This window comes from Heliconius melpomene, chromosome 20 (genome assembly GCF_056956725.1).
Source record: "Heliconius melpomene rosina isolate 202511_hmr_F chromosome 20, ASM5695672v1, whole genome shotgun sequence".
Lineage (NCBI taxonomy): Eukaryota > Metazoa > Arthropoda > Insecta > Lepidoptera > Nymphalidae > Heliconius > Heliconius melpomene.
The window spans coordinates 7,004,648-7,022,241 of record NC_140408.1 but is presented as its reverse complement, the minus strand read 5'-3'; the positions used below and the strand labels follow the sequence as shown (position 1 = coordinate 7,022,241).

Genomic DNA, 17,594 nt, shown 5'->3' with positions numbered 1-17,594 from the left:
AATAAGGGGAACATTTAAAATCAGTGTAATAATTAAAAGCTATATTTAAATTAGGCTTCCAATCTCTTTCCTACAAAAAATTATTTAGAACAATAACTTTGTACCGTGAGATATTTTATTATAGAGATATTAAAGGTTTAACTATAAAATAAAACTCAACGAACCTAATTGTATTTCCACATTGTATAGAGCAGTCTAAAGTTTGCTTTAAATATTTGAGCCGGAAAACTGAATTATACTATAAATTTTATAGCGATGAAACATTGTATTGCAAATGTAAACTCGGCATTTAACGGTAACACTGTTTTCAAGAATTATTAATAAAATATCTGAAACTGTTTTAAATCATTTAAAGGTGTGATTTTGAATTCAAAGCCCAATACTGAAATACTAAATACATTTTATTTTATAGGAAAGGAAAATGAAAACAAAAGTTTTTCACCAGCTTCGCTTTGTCTAGTCCACAGGACGGCTCTGAGAAGGATAAAAATAATTTAAAGCAATCAATACTTAAAATATTTTTCATTGTTTTTCGTCGTAAGCAACAGAAAAAACTTAGCAACAAAGCTTAAATAAAACAATAATATGAAAATTACAGTACATTTTTACGAATGGACGCAGAAATAAATTATGCATATCTAATTTGCAAGTTTATACGAGCTTATTTTACGATATAGCAAATATATTTTTTTATAGATACGTTTGGGTAATTCTAAATAATTTTACTATCATACAATGCAATAAAATCCAATGTTCCATTTAGTAGCGCATGGGCCGATGATTTACAGTCCAACTTTCGTCGTAAGCGAGATTTACGGTGTCGCACAAACAGCTATTTTTGAACTACTTCGATTCTCTTCACACTTTAAATATAAACCCACAATACAAGCACATGTAACGTTAACTAGCCCCTTGAAATATTGTACAGGTTTTAGTGAAATTGGACATTTGTAACGACATTACACTAATTACTATCAACCAGTCCATTGTAAATACTAATAGCTGTAATAAATTTTGTTAATAAAACTTATTGAAGATGCACGCTTCTTCATTAAATCTTAGACGGATTAAGGGTAGTACTAAATGTCGCTTCGACAGCGTTTAGAGTTAGCTGGAAAACATAGTAAATTTTCTTTATTAATTAATGAAATTGGCTCATAACTTTACTCTACGTTTTTCTAACAACCTTATACAATTATGATTCAGGAATAATTAATTTTTAGAAGTTCGAAATAAGTTTATTGTATTGTTGAATATAAATAAATTGTATATATTTTTTTTGGTAAGGTACCAAGATTTTTAAACAATCTACATATGAGAAAAGGTTACGTTACCTTTATCAATCAACTTCATTTCATCGATATTCGTTGCTGTCATAATGTTTGTTTGTGAAAATAAGATTTTTCAATACATATTTAGTAGTTTTATGATAAGATTATCATATAAATACATTTTTTTATTAAAATAACAAAACGTATTTCAATAAACAGAAAAGAATCGATAATTATAAAAATTTAAAGAAATATTGCAAGAAAATTGAAAATATTATGTCTAATAGTTTAACAACATCACTTAATAGTTTAAAATAATTGAAACATAAAGTAAAATTGAACAGAACCAGAACCTCTCCACAAACATTATTCAGATCGCGAGCACAAAGATAATTCCCATCCATATCCATAAAACGAATGTCAATATTATAGCACGCAATGAGGAAAACTATTTGGCTTTTATTAACACAATCGAGCCAAACCTCAAAAAAGATTTTCTGCATTTATCCGACTGTTATTCACATAAATGTTCTAAGGAAAAACAAACTTACTTGAAAAATAGGTCAAAGTACTCGCAGGTAACATAGCTCACAACATTGCTTGCATTATTTGAGTAAATTTTGCATGAGATGGTTACACACTGTTACGCTGGATCGTACCTTTTCTCTGGGTTTTTTGAAAATGTTTCCATGAAATATTTGTTGCTTCATCACACTTGCTATTTACATTTTTATTCTGTGTGCCGCACTTAGCAGGATAGATAGAGTAAAGACACTCCATTGTGTGTTGAGTGGCGAAACTCAACACCACGCTTTGCCTCATCACCAGAGCGAAGATATGAAGATATTAAATATTTCTATTTTATTTTAAATAACTTCATTATTATTATTTATGTATCTCTATCAATAATCACGCACAAATAACATTGTAATACATATTACATATGAACGCTGTTACTTCAAGATCCTGGACTAATTTGTGCTATAAATTATGCCGACATAACAAATATGCGTCATTAAGGCTCATGTAAATCCTATACAATTGGCTAGGATTGGCACGAAATGCACACTAGAAATGTCATTGCAGAGTGAATGGACTCAACTTTTGTTTGTTTATTTCTGCATACGTCCGCATGCATGTGCCAATAGAGGGGAGATCAAAAAACATTTTTATACATTAAACATTTCAGTTGAAGCTAAAATTACTATTTTATAATGTAGTTTCTCTATACGTTATGTACGAGAAAACTAAGTTTTACTCCATTTTATGAAAGATAAATACTTGTTATGATTTATATCGAACTAAACATCGATAAGACATAGAATCACAAAGTTCAATGGCGGGACCGGTAGCCGTGTCGTGTACAGACCCTAGCGGGACTAGAGCACCCGGCTATCAGCTATCAGCTATCAGCTACCAGAGGCCAGCGGTGCAGTGCGTGCGCGCCGCGCAAAGGTCGCCGTGCAGTCGGCTCCGCCACTCCTAGCTAGCTGTCATTCACTCGCGACAGAAATAGATTGCCCACCGACTGAAGCATAGCTACGTGACCATTTTTTGGTCGGTTCAAAACGGGACATTGTAGGATGGCTTTCGTTTTTCTTAGAAATGTTCTCTAGTTTTCACGTATGAAAATAGGGTATTGAGATAATCACTGGGAAACTTGTTTCGACCGACCAAATTTACATGCCATTCCGAAAAAACGGGACAATTTTACGTCTCGTTGGCATGTTTCGGGACAACGGGGCACACAAACGAAAAACAGGACAGTCCCGCTCAAAACGGGACGTCTGGTCACGTTAAGCATAGCACGTCTTAAATTAAAATAACGTACCGCTTCAAAATTCTACGCGAAATATAGCCGAATGTCACACTCACGCTAAATTCCACTGTGCAATGCCGTGACAGATTATTTTGATGTTTATTTCGTATTAAACCTACGCAAGTTTAATTTGCAAACGTCTTTCTTGCAACGGATTTAGTGATGATTGGTTATATTAGATTTGTGATATAATCACATTGAATTATTTAATATAATTTTATTTGTATCTAGTTAATATAAATAGAATTGAATTTATAATATTCTTTTTTATCATTATTACATTCAAGGGGTGGGTGGAAAATGTGGTTGACATATAAAAATAGAGCGACGATGACATATATTTCTCACTATACAATATAGTGCATAATATATGTAACTTAGAGGTTGAGATTCTAATTTAACAAGAGAAAATCGCTAGTGCCTAATAATTAGGGTGACGGATAGAAAATGATGCGTGAAATCCCGAATTGTTAACTAACACCATCTTTCAAAGATCACACCAGCAACGAGTGTCAATTAGTACGTACTTAATCATGTAAGCCGCAAAAAGCATCCACTAATAGTTTTACGATGTTAATTTACGTTGGGCACGGTTTGTGTTTATTTCTTTACGTTTATGATCATATCGTGGTGGTTTAAAACACGTATTTTGGCTCCCCTCCAAATACTTTCTCTTAAATTTGTGGTCTGTTAAGAAAATTTCGCTTTTTGGGGATGTATTTAAAATATAGAGTTTTTTTTGTAATTTTTTTTGGACTGTATAGCTCGGAAAAATGTAAAATTTAAAACACATTTTGACATTTTCATTTTGCAAATTAAACAAATTTATAAAAAAAAAATTTTACGCCTCAAGTTAAAAAAAGTATTCAAATCTAATTATGTAAATTATTTTTTTATAATAAGAATATAGAAACTAAATGAATATACAAGGAAAAGTATTAATATTTCCCTATTTTACGTTATCAATCATTATTATATATGATATGTATGGCACAACACTACTTTTAACATGTTTATTGCCTGTTGACAAGCGACGTAAACGTCTACTTTAACAGGCTACGGGAATGTCATTAAATTTTCTTAGAAACTCACTATAAATATAGTAGATACTATATACATAATTTTTAGTTTCATATTTTAGCTCAAAATTATATTTATATTAATTGAAAAAGAAGTAAAAATCTAAAGAAAGTGCCTACACCTTGCGTCCAGTGGAAAAATAACGAATATTAGCTTCTTTTCTGACAAAAGACTAAGACCTATCTATAATACCAATTTTCCAAATTTTTACATACTTATTACAAATGTCTCTAAAACGCACTAGATACATCCATCTAGAAATGAGAAACGATAGAACTAGGTCACGTACGCTATATCAAACATATCAAACAAATTCAATTCGTACTTAATTATTTAACGGCAACTATTAACAGCGACAGCTATCAAATGTAATATTTATCACCTCAGCTATTCGTCTTTGGTAATTTACCTAAGCCCAAACGTAAACAACTTCTGTATTAGAAAACAAAATGGAATTCTCGACTCTACAACCTCTACGCAGTATATCCTTCAACATTAACAATTGGCAAAGATTAGTGCAGTGCGTTAGTGCACATTGTGATGCATATTCTGATGAAACGAACGAAGGCCAAACTAATAAACCGCTCACATAATACCGGCGGTCATCGTTACATTTACATGTGAATAAAATTAATTACACCGTCCTGGTACAGTTGTGATGTGTATGACGGGTACTTGATAGGTGTGGGTTCAAATTTTGCAAAAAGCTGTTATCTGTGTGTTCTTCTTTCGATTTGCTTAGACAAAGTGGGCAATGGCTTTAAATGGACAAGAAATAAATAAAGTCAAGAGTCAAAGTGACATGTCTCTACGTTATCTCATTCATGAATTACGTTTCTAACTAAATTAAAGATGTGTTTGGTTCATTTCATTGTTTTAAAACATAGTTAATTAAGTGAAGTTCCATATTGGAAAAATAAAAAATGCATTTTTTATGGTAGTATAAGTTTCCTCATTTACATACACACTTCCCCAGCGATGTCATCATACATTGTAATAGACAGACAGTTTCATATAATGCGTAGGTAACGAACGGTGTAGAGTATGGGATTCTATAATAACAAACGCTACTCATAAAAACGAGTTTCAGTATTGCAGAGATAATTACTTTCGCCTGCATCGAATTCAATAAACTTTTAATTAATATTGCACGACACGTCAACGAGCCGATGATTATTACGATTATCACGTAAAACTCAGATTTCATAAGAGTGAAGGCTTATAAATATTACATTTACGGTAAAATAATTACGGATTACGGATTTTTTTTTTTGCTGTAATGATCTAAGTTGTTTGTGTATTAATAACTAAAGACTCGGTAGGTACCTTTGTCAATTTCTTTCCTTTCGAGTCAAGTAAGTAGAGTCAATTATTTATTTATTTTACAATGCTTTTTTTTATAAAGTATAATATGTATTGTTAAACTCAGTATATGTATGAGAAAATGAGAGAATGGAACGACATGAAATCCGTGGAACGTGGTAAATTGGACAGAGCAGAGTTTGGGAAGCTGGCGACCAATATTCAAAATTTAATTTTATTATGAACCATATAACAATTAAAAAATATTTTTTATATTATTTTCACTTCATATTTAAAGTATTTTATACATGTACTAACAGAAAATAGTAAAAATATCAAAATTACACGACAAAACAGTTTAAAACTGACATTTAAGGTCGTAGGTGGATAATCTAACAACACAAATATAGCGTCGATATCTACGAATATAAATCACAAACAACAAGATATCAGTTATACTCATTCAGAATCAAGGCCAGAAAGTTAGAAGCGATGGCGATTCATAAATAAAATATAGAGGGACGGCCAGATGTGTTAACAAAAATATTTGCTTTAGATAAAAGCTGTATTTTTAGAGAACAGTATTAAAATATAAAAGAATAGTTACAGGTAGAGGGATATTAGTAATTCTTTCAATTATATAAAGTTAACTGAGCGAAATTATTATTTTCGTTTCTCTGCCTTTATAAGACAGAGAGCATCGTTGAGTTTCGCAAATCAGCATGCTGTAGGTACCTGGATTACTTTTCAGTTAATGTGAATGTCGCTATTTCAAAGTAATACTAGTATTTTTTTAACCGACTTCTGTAAGAATAGGAGATTATCAATTCGACTGTATGTTTTTTTTTTATTTTACTAACATATTTTCGGCTCACTACCTATTCTTTTTTCAAATTTACTACCATTTTCAGACAGAACTACCCTTTGCATTTCCTTAGCATTTTCTTCAATCAGAGTGGGATTTGAACTTACAACCATCACGTTCAGCTAGACATTAGAACTGTGCGTTGATGGATTTTTTAAAAATATTTATTTTATCAACTGTACGACAGTAAGAAATTTTTTCGAGATTTTTTTATGATCCCGCTATATTGTAAACAAACAGTTTGTCTTTCAAGGCCAAATCCAAAAATATTGGAAGATTAGAATTTTTAAATTTATTAAAAAATATAAAAAATCCTCTGTTATAAATTATACGACGGCTAAGTATTAATTCTCAATATTTAGCCGTCGAATAATTTATACGACACAAAAACAAATTTTATGAAAAATATAAATATGCCTTTTTACCCTCACAATAAACTATACAAATAAAACGAGAGTACGTATTTTGGCCGAAATTCCATTTTCCTTCTGAATATTCCGTGAATCTATCGAGCCAGCTGTGTCCCACTGGATATTTACAAAATCAATGAGTGCAGATTGGATTCCGAAGCAAACGCACGTTATTGCTTATAGAGTTGTGCAATAACGTATGTACACTGTGCTGTATAAACATAGCAATAAATAAGACCGTCAAGTGCAGTTTTATCATACCTACACATAGACTCTACGTTTAAATTCGATTTTATTTCATAAATATTTATCTTGATCCAAAATTAAATATGTCGCTTCGTATCTCCCACCCCTCAAAACACCCTTCTTAATATTGAAGCCTGAAGGGTCTATATACGCAAAGAACTTTATTATTAAGAAATGGAGTAAAGTCATCTATTAAAGTAACCAGTTATTGTTTTATAATTTAACTTCAATTTCAATTTAGTTTTGTATCATAATAAATGGAATATAATAAATCAATCAAAGTGATAACAGAATATAATAATGAATCAAAATAGAATGAACTAATAATGTATGACAGAATGTTGTGCACTGGACGTTTGACACAAACTGACGAAAATGCAATAGCCTCATATGGAGTAGATTGATTTTGATATGCATATAAATCATTGCAAACAATAGCTAATATCCTTATAACGTTATGTCATTTTAATATATTTTACCTAAATATATATCACGAGGATATACGTGATGTATCTAATTAAAAATAATTTATTTTATAATTCTTAACAGGAAAAGGGTAAATTATCTTTTTTAAAATGTAATTTGAAAATACAAAATTTTTTGTGGTGGTTCAAAAATTAAAAATCAAAACATCTTACAATAATTTAAATAAAAAAAAAAGAAATAATTAAAACAATTATTGTAACAGTAAAATAAATATTTACCAGTGAAAGTCAACAATTAATTTCAGTATTTTCTTTGCGGAGACCCTTCGTCTTCCTCTTTGATGCTATAATTTATTGAAACAGTATTTTTTTATAATAGTCTTTAGAATGACTTGCGAGAAAAAAATATACGTCTAATTACACGTATGTACATTATACGTGAGAATGATTCAGTGCAGGCATTTGCACAATGATTTATATAGGAACTATCTCGCTGGCGTGAGATGTGCGTAATTAACATTTTTTAAATAAAAAACGACATTCCTTACCGTACTCATAGTGACATAAATCAACGACAATAAAATCGGCTAAGATGTTAAGAAATACGAACAAGAGAAGCATTAACTAACATTTGCGATTTCAGACATTTTAAATTTAAACCCAGCGAAGTTTCTATTACTTGAGAATAAACGTCACAGGCGGCGTTACTAAAAACTAAAAAATAGACTCAGCTTTTAGTTTTCGCTTCACGCCGCCGTCAATTAGCATGTCGTTTGAAGATGTGCTGCTCTCTTTCATTGGAATGGAGAAATGGGACAAAAGGCGTACGGCGCGTGCCTGGAATATTCTCTATGTTTTACGTTTTAAAGTTGAATATTGGTTATGGGGGCTCCGCCATGTGACAGCGGATCGGTAGCGTTAAGTCGTGTGCGCGACATATGAGTAATGACAACAACGCACTGGCGTGTGTCGTCTGTGCCGAACGAGCGTGGATGTGCGTCTGGAAGTATGGCTTGGATGTTACGTAAGCGTGCAGGAAAATGAGAAATTATACAAATTATTTCTTGCAACATTAACATAGAGTTAATGTTTCTTTTAATTTGCTGTAATAACGTTGGGAGTATTAATTAATTTATCTGATGCGTGGTGTGTGAAAGGTAAATATTAATATTTGCGCAATTTAAAGAAATATATGCAATATTTTTAATATCAATATAATTAATGGATTTACTACAATAGTGTTATTTTAAGAAACGCATTGGTTCTTATGTTATTTACAAATTTGGAGCGTGTACTAAGTACCTACCTTTAGAAATAAAGCAGTTACATATCTGTACCTACCTAACTGTGGTTAACCAAGTAACCTTTTGTATTTCTTGCTTAACCGAACTAAAATAATCCGCCTACCACATCAAACACCGAGGAAATATCATAGAACATCCTTAACTGGAACGAGCATAATAAATCAAAACCATTTGTAAACCAGCTCATTTCGCTCAGTTCATTTAACTATAAATAATCATATTAGATTGTTTTTATTGCTAATAATAAATCATTTTCATAATTTTGTACCTAGAACAGTACTATTACAACTTATACCATAAGCTTACTGTAGTTCAAATATAAAGAGTCTCTACATTTTTATTATTACGAATAAAATAAATATTTTTTAAAAGTATTAAACAAGACAGTTATTTACCAATAGTTCGTGATGTTGTTATATGAATACAATAACAAGAAGACAGACATATCATGGAAATATTTGTTTATAAAGAAAAAATCGCAAAGTCTAAATCATTGAACTGGATAATTATAAAAAATATATATTCATTGAATAAGTAATATTATAAAATGGTTGGTAAATTAATATTCACGACATTATCGCACCAATTTCAGAGTGGAAATTAAATAACGACAATCCGTTCAATCTGCACGAGTCGACTAATGCATTATTCAGCGTATGCTAAGTCTTGGGATTAATAATAGATGAAGGAAAAAGTGTATCCCTCGAAATTGGCGAAGAAATTCTGTAGTGACCCTTTCAATGCTAGAGGACTTTCAGTTCTTTTGTCTCTGATACAAAATTCAATGATAGAACTTCTAGACTATTTCGTGTAGACTATTCGCATTATTTTGGCCACAAAGGTTTTTGATTAGAAGCAATGGCAAAGCTCTTTTATAAAAGCTGCTCAGTTATCATAAATAAAATATTTCTAAAAATGAACTTTCTATATGTATGTAGTTTGAAAATATATTCGGAAAATGAATATTATATATTTAAACAACTACATTTTATTACAAGATCGTACATATTATTAAAAGTTTCCTATTTTTATAGGATTTCGTATCTCAATAGGTAAAATCCGTCAAGACCATTTGAATAAAATGAAGATACAATAGCTGAAAGTTTCCGTTCTTTCTAAGTTTTGATTGCATTTTACAAGGCTCACGGAAGATTCAAAGTAATTTATTATAACAAGAAATTGAGTAAGTACTTGCAAAAGATGCAGTGCTCGTCGCGCGACCGCTATACGGACAGACAATCGTTGTGGTAATAACCGTAACGAGTTCACCGTCGATCCCATTCTCATCTGTATTGTGTCGGGACCAGCAGACCACGCAATAACCTAAAGCCGCTGATTCGCGAACAGCTAGCTCGCAAAGTAAATTCGTTTCCATTTAATCCAATCCTTATCTTTTTGATATATATATATATATATATATATACTAGAGGACCCGAACGCGGCTAAGCCCGCTTGAACTATACGAATATTCATGAAATTATTTTCAGTTTTCAATAGAGAGATGCGTTAAGCAAGCTCATTTTGGGTGACGTTTTCTAACAGCAAACTTTGCAAATCGTTGCTTAGCAACGAGGGTTGTTATTAACATGGCGGAATAAATTGCATGTCAAATTAATAAGTATTTTAATATATTGGTATATATCGAAAATATTACAAATATGAGGAAATAAAAGTATCCTATGTTCATCCCGGTACCCTCAAGTATCTCTATATGAATATTTTATCACAATTGAATTAGCGGTTTGGCCCTGATTGCGTAAAAGACAGACAGATAGACAGACAGACAGACAGACAGAGTTACTTTCGAATTTATAATATAGGTATGGATATGTCAAAAGTTATAACATAACGAGATTTTTTCCTCTTGATATCTATAGATTATTGTATATATATAATAAAATGAATAATAGTAAAATGTACAATGAGTACTATAAACAAGGAAAATTTTATGTGATTGCATCAATGTTTTCTTTTAATGGTAAAGGTAGTTCTGTGAATTATACAATACCGGAATGAATATATTTAGTGAACATAAATAATATTTACATGTTAAACCAATAAATAAATATTTTATCGTTAGACCTAGTTGACGTAGAGTTTTTATTTCCTTTATGTCCTTCAATTATATGTGAATGTTGAGGTTTCGAATTAACATTTTACTTATCCCATTATATTGGTGCTTTAGTGCTGCACGAAGGACTCGTGTAGTATGTATTTCGCAATGTTATTTCTGTTACGTCTTAGAGCCGGTGTGTCAATGATATGTCAGACGCGCGAAGTGAGCCAGATAATGGAGCTCAACCTTTTGTCTACAACTACCTTGGTATGAAACGGCTTACGCTTGCAATACTTAAATAATGAATTTCTACAACAAACAAACTTATAATAACTAACCCTGTGCTCTATAGGAAACCATTGAATATAACAATAAGTTTACTTATACAAGCAAAATCACCAAACATATATTTTTTTATTTTAATCTATATTTTTAAGTGTCTGTCCTAAATAATTATTAAGCCTTTAAAGAAAAATCCTACGATATACGTATCATTTTGAGTAAACTAAATGAAATTATAATAAATTATACATTTTTAAATATTTTTTTTTAATAATTATTCATATTAAATTAATCATATTATGATAGGATTTTACATTTAAATTAAATCTGCTTTTTACTAACAGACACATTTATGTTTAAGATTACACTGAGACGCAGCATTTTAAAGTTTATCTATTACGATAACCAGGTGTCGTGATATTAATTTTAAAAATTATCTTATCTTTAAACTGTACTAGAGTAGATATGTTGAACTAACAAACAGCGTCAGGAAGAAATAACTTACATAAAACAAGTTAAGCTCTCTTTAAAAATGTTTTAAGGCAGGTCGTTCTAAATAATTTAAGTTTTACTTTTATGTACCTATTTTATATAAGCGTCTAGTGACTTTTCTTGGAGCAATATTTGGCATTTTGCCACAAGTAGAATACTGTAAAAACATTCATATAACAATAAGTATAAAAAACCTTCACAAAACTACGTACTAGTCGCAAAAAGTGAGAGTTCGTGAGTTTAGAGCGTTGAATGGAATGGATTGGAAAGTATCAACAATTTACAATCAATTAATGATTTACGAAAAACATCATTTATTGTTAATTTTATAATATTAAATAAGTATATATATGTTATATTTTTGAATAATCATTGATATATCGCCCTAGATATCTCCAAAGAAGAACAAACTTGGCATAGATATGGGGATCAAAGTGCAGCGTGGGCGAACGACCCAATACCACAAGCGGCACATCTCTTGCGCACGCGCACCGGACCTTTACTAGAAACAAACGCGCAAATAATTTGAATTAATTATTTACTTATTAACTTATCGCAAAATTAATTTAAAATTAATTTTAAAAAATAAAAAGAAAAGATATTTTGTAGCACTCTTCAAAAATCATTATTACTTATACCAGAGTGACAAACATTTCCAAAATAAAAAATAATAATAATAAGAAAGTCATCACAGGATTGGAATAAAACAATTTTCTTTTTAGTTTTCTATATTCTATATACATATGTTTCACTTACATCAAAGCCAATTGTTAAGATATAAGGCAAAAGGGCCGGTGCCGCGCTCTACGGTATGTACTCGAAATTGAGGTTATGTTGTGATAACTGTTTAGGAAAAGTCAGTTTACGAAACCTGATCACAAATTCGTACTAAAACTTGGGTACAATAGGGGTGAGTATCGCTTAAAGGATGTATAAGTCAAAGCAGCCGGAAAAGCTGCGCGCGCAACCGGCATGGCCGCCACGGTACACCTGACTGCCGATACACCTTGACATCTTAACTGAATTACTGTACCTATCAACATTAATGAGTATCCCGCGCCTTAACTAGCAACAGTAGGCGTCTCTAGCACAAGTGGTGACATGCAGAACATGCCTTCAGCCGATAACGAAAAGTTTTGAACACGGCCAATCAGCTGATTACCAAACTTTTGTCGATGTTTATATTCCGGAAACGCAACATCACTAAAAACGTTTCGAGTTTTCCGTAGTATAGCACGATAGAGACGGTGATCTCTCGTTATCTAAGTAGGCGATCTGATATCGGCGAATGCATCGGATGCACTTCCGGCGGCGCGCACGGGGCACGGCCGGCGCTCGACTTGCGTACCTGGACTAGTCTGCCAACTGAGACCTCCGACGAACATCTTCCTGCAAGATAAACATGACGATTAGATCCTGAAACCGGAAGCGAACCGCACGCGGCCACTGCGAGCACACATACCCCGGGTCGTTGGGCACTTCAGCGGGGCTGTGGGCTGTGACATCCTGACTCTGGGTTTCCATGGGTTTGAACGCCAGCGGCGTGGGGCGGGCCGGCGGACACACTACGACTACGATCGAGCAAAACGCGGCGGGGACGGCTCCCGGAGTCGCTAGCACTACCGACTACCGGCACGGCGGCACGAGACTGCCGCGACGGCGCACCCCGCCACGCAGCGGGGCGGCCGCCCGCCCCCGCGCGCCCCCCCGCGCCCCCCCTCGCACCTCCGCCGCATCGATTCATTCACGGGCGCGCTGGACGTGCGCCGCCACCACGTGAGCGCGCGCCACGTGCTCGCCCCCCACGGCGGCCGCCCTCGAGCACGCCCATCGCTGCCCACCCCCACACGTCACGCTGTACTCTACTACTGTACTATCATTCGAAATTTCGATAAATAAAACTTTTTGAAGATACAAAACTATCAACTTTATGATTGTTTGTGCAACCATACAGAATATCAAAAGCCTTAAATAAGCGATTAAAATAAAATAGTCGAAATAATATAATAATTATTCATGAGTTATTTCAATATTTTATGTGAAAACATCGCTACATACATCTATACATACATAAATACACTCTCATACACCTATAAGCTATTTACGTATTTATTGCATCAGAAATCTTAAATATAACTGTAAGATTATTGAATGTTATGAAATAAATTCAGCGCGCAAAACCAGTCACTACGACGCTACAGTCACATGCTACGACGAACACCTACCGGGGGCCGGTGAACTGCGTGAAACACGTGGACTCGTTGTAAAATATATTTTGCATATACTATAGCCACTCAACAAGTACAAATCCATACATAAGTTTTTTTTTAAATACATATATAATAAAAACTACTATAACTAAATTTACATTAATATATATTTAACTGAGGTGAGCATCAGCATTAATGTATGTTATACGACTAACGTGATGACCCGACTTTAAATGAATTAGTTATATTTTTTAATTTTTTTAAGGTGCTATCACACTAAGGATAGAAATATATGTATATTCTTTAAAACGTATTTGAACGTTAAATTCGAACCTATAAGGTATAGGTGAAGAGATGTTAAATGCCTGCTACAATCAAATTTTTATACGTTTTCCTAAATAGAGATATAATTTCAATACTTGTACTAAAAGCAATTCTCATAAACAGTGCTTTAAAACTTACCGAATAATTTTGAATTAATAAAATACATTATATCAATACGTTTAACAATATAATACAAATACGTCATTAAAGCAATGATAAAGCACGACGAAATTAATGAAATAACTTTTAGAACTATAATATTATTTATTGAAACTTCATAAAAATATTTATAAACGTATTAAAAATAACATAGAGCCGAGGAAAAACCTCACACCAGTTTATTACATCCTTCCCTCACTGGTCTTACATTTCCATTTACCCAACATGACACTTTCCGTTAAGTCAACGGAAACGCAATAACTCGGGATTAGAAATCAGGGTACAAAATATAAGCGACCGACCAAAGTATGAAATGTCCGTTAGATCTGCAATGTTTGCGGTGAGACTGTTTTATACACTAATATTGGACATTTTCTATGGAGAATTGATATTTTTTGTAGTGTGAAATATAAAACTAAATTGCTATCATCGTTGTTATTAACAATTGATTTATATATTAGGCCTTTAGATTTATTTATTAGTGTTACTTAACTTAAACTTAACTTAGCTTCACCCTAGTGCGATAGTTAGAAAGAACGGAGCGCCAAACGCTATGGTCTCTACATACCTTTTTCGCCTCGACCTCTTCATACATGCCATCCGGGGAGCCCTCGTGCTTTTTACGTGACCTTCTTCCAGGATCTTATATACTGTATTTTCGAGGGTCAACCGAAATCTCCCCTACCTCTCTTACCGCTCACTTTTCAGCAATATGCTTTTCCACATCCATCTCGTATATTTCGTCTCTACAGAACATACTTCAAATATATCACTTAATTCACTTGCTCTTATTTAAAGATATAACGTTTTTTACGAGTAGGTAGCCTTCCTATATATATTGGAAATTATATTAATTTAGTACAAATTTTTCGATATTCTTTCAACAGTACATTTCACAGAAATGTAAAACATAGGTGAAGGTGCTTACTTATTTCCTGCTCGTATGTCGAAGATTAAAATAGTTTATAAAGCAAATGTTATTTTTTATTATATAAACAAACACGAGTCGTAATGACCGGAAAGAATGACATATATATTAATGACATAGTAATGTTTCACTAGATCTTATACATTTTTGTATTTTTTTGTTTATTAAATCATTTTCAGTTATCGTTTATAGGTATCTATGATTTATTTCCATACTTATTTGAGAAATAAAATTTTAAATGATAACTTGATGTTTCGAAAATAATTTTACCTAATTACTGTGTATATCACAACGAATTAAAATTTAAAAAGACTTTAAGATTTTTTACACTAGCAACTTCGGACTTATTATTCTTTTCTCAACTAAATTGCATTGGAAACTTTCTTTTTAGTCAAACTCTTATCTATGTGTACCTACTAAAGTACACTCTACTATTCTTGGATTATCTTTTGTTGCCTAAAATATCTAATGGCTCCAGACAGAATTCGAACCTAAATCGGATATAGGTCGAACATTAGTCTACGTGCTTAAATAAATGTAGCTCCAACCTGCTATTTTGGAACGTGAGGTTAAAATATCGTATTGATTTATCTGTATTGTGTGGTCTTCCATTTATCTTTCGTATGTTCTATATTGTAATATATATTATTTTCGGGTAATACTTTATACTGATTTAAAAATATACATAAATGTTAAAAAATATAGTCTATTTAATTAATACATTTGGGAACCACTTTATAACGTTATTTATGAAAAATATGATGATATACGAATAAAAAGAAAACCTAATTTCCGCATTATGAATAAAAGAAATTACTAAAGTAATATAAGCTCATTAAATTGTAACTACATTAGGAAGATTTTTTGTATTTTATTTTCTGAAATAGTTGAATAAAAGTCGTAATAAACTTTAAAAAATTATGTTATTTTGGTGGTGTGGTACCAATCATTTTGTCAATCCTTAGTAACGAAGTCGATACCATAAACGTTTGCAGCGTAAGAGATTGTGCTTTTATTATGTAAATTCACTTTTAAACAAATCTAAGACTATTTAATTATTTCGTTAAAATAATTCCTTGTTATGGGGACATAAAACTTCCTTACCATTTGACCGAAACAAATCACTCAATAATAATCACATTATCTCGTAACTGTTTTAAAACGTATAAACTTAAAATAGATAACTATAAAAAATCGTTATAAACACGTTCATTCCGATCCAACAGATACAGATAGCAAAATTAAAACTAAAAGCGTATTTGGTTAACGCTTTCTTTTGTACAAAGATTCCAAAATATAAAAATCTTTATAAATATATTCGGTCACTTTTTTCACAATGAATATCCTTTTTTTTCCTTTCAAAGCAGATCTGTTTTTCAAGAAACGTATAAAAAAAATATGTTACGAAATTTGAAACAGTTCTTATTACAGCCCTTTAACCAGTGAGCCATACGTCGAAATTTTTATACGTTTGTTAAAACTGATTAATATAAGAGATGGAAGATTGATGGAGATTCAATATAAAATTCCCAATATATCTTAAGTGAATAATATAATCCAGTTTATCGGTGTTTAATAAGCCTATCTACAAACATATAATTATCAAAAATCGACAGTAGTATTGTCGACTTTAAATTACATTTGTGGTGGAAGTTCTCGAATGACTTTCTTCTACTTCGCGCCCTACTCGAATGCCAATTAAAGGTAATTATGAAAACTGTTTCACGTACAAATCTATACTAATATAATACAGCGGAAGAGTTTGTTTGTTTGTTTGTTTGAACGCTAAGATCTCTGGATCTACTGGATCGATTTACTTTGTTTTTGTTTTGTATGAAAGCTGCATTCTTCAGAAGTGCTATAGGCTATATAATATTACATTACACATATATACTAATAAATTAAAATACTTTCTAATTTGACATGCAATTTATTCTGCCATGTTAATAACAACCGTAGTCGCTACGCGACCGCGTTCGTTACCGCGTCATTTTGATATTCATCCTTATGAAAATAAATATAATAGTCACTTTTAGCATTTCATCTAGATTGTAATTATATTTCTATAGAAATTATATTCTTATATTTCAAGCAGACGTAGCCGCGTCCGGGTCCGCTAGTATCTATATAAAATCTATTTTGATTATTATTTTTAATAGCACAATAAGTGACTAACTAGTAACTAACTACAAGCATTGCGGTTTATCTTGAAGTGTTAGAAACAATTTTTACATAATTAATTAAGTATACTACGACCAAGATTTTCAATAGATAAATGTTTAATTAGTGTTCTGGCATAACTGTATTTAACAAACCAAAGCACAGTTGTTGTTTCTCCCACCGTTCATAGCCGCGTCGTTTCCACATAATGATAATAAAAGATTCATAAAGATAACAGTTGGTCAAGTTTATTTGAACAAC

General features: G+C 32.0%; 1 protein-coding gene and 1 long non-coding RNA gene across 7 annotated transcripts in view; both read right to left on the bottom strand.

The window, feature by feature from the left end:
* The window catches only part of LOC146527804 (uncharacterized), a 62,944-nt gene extending 50,050 nt beyond the window's left edge, over nt 1-12,894 (bottom strand). Inside the window, exon 1 of the long non-coding RNA XR_014879202.1 lies at nt 12,309-12,894. This is a non-coding gene — a long non-coding RNA (uncharacterized LOC146527804). The remainder of the gene's footprint in view (nt 1-12,308) is intronic.
* Nucleotides 1-13,216, bottom strand: part of Rbp6 (RNA-binding protein 6) — a 412,235-nt gene extending 399,019 nt beyond the window's left edge. For 2 of the 6 annotated variants that reach the window (XM_085205321.1, XM_085205324.1), the window contains exons 1-2: nt 13,015-13,214; nt 12,901-12,941 (exon numbers count right to left, since the gene is read on the bottom strand). In XM_085205321.1, the coding sequence (XP_085061447.1) occupies nt 12,901-12,941; nt 13,015-13,076 (103 nt within the window). In that variant the 5' untranslated portion in view covers nt 13,077-13,214. Of the gene's footprint in view, nt 1-12,900; nt 12,942-13,014 lie in introns of all 6 variants that reach the window. The other 4 variants (XM_085205322.1, XM_085205325.1, XM_085205323.1 and 1 more) reach the window with 3 other exon arrangements.
* Between the last annotated feature and the right edge of the window lie 4,378 nt (nt 13,217-17,594).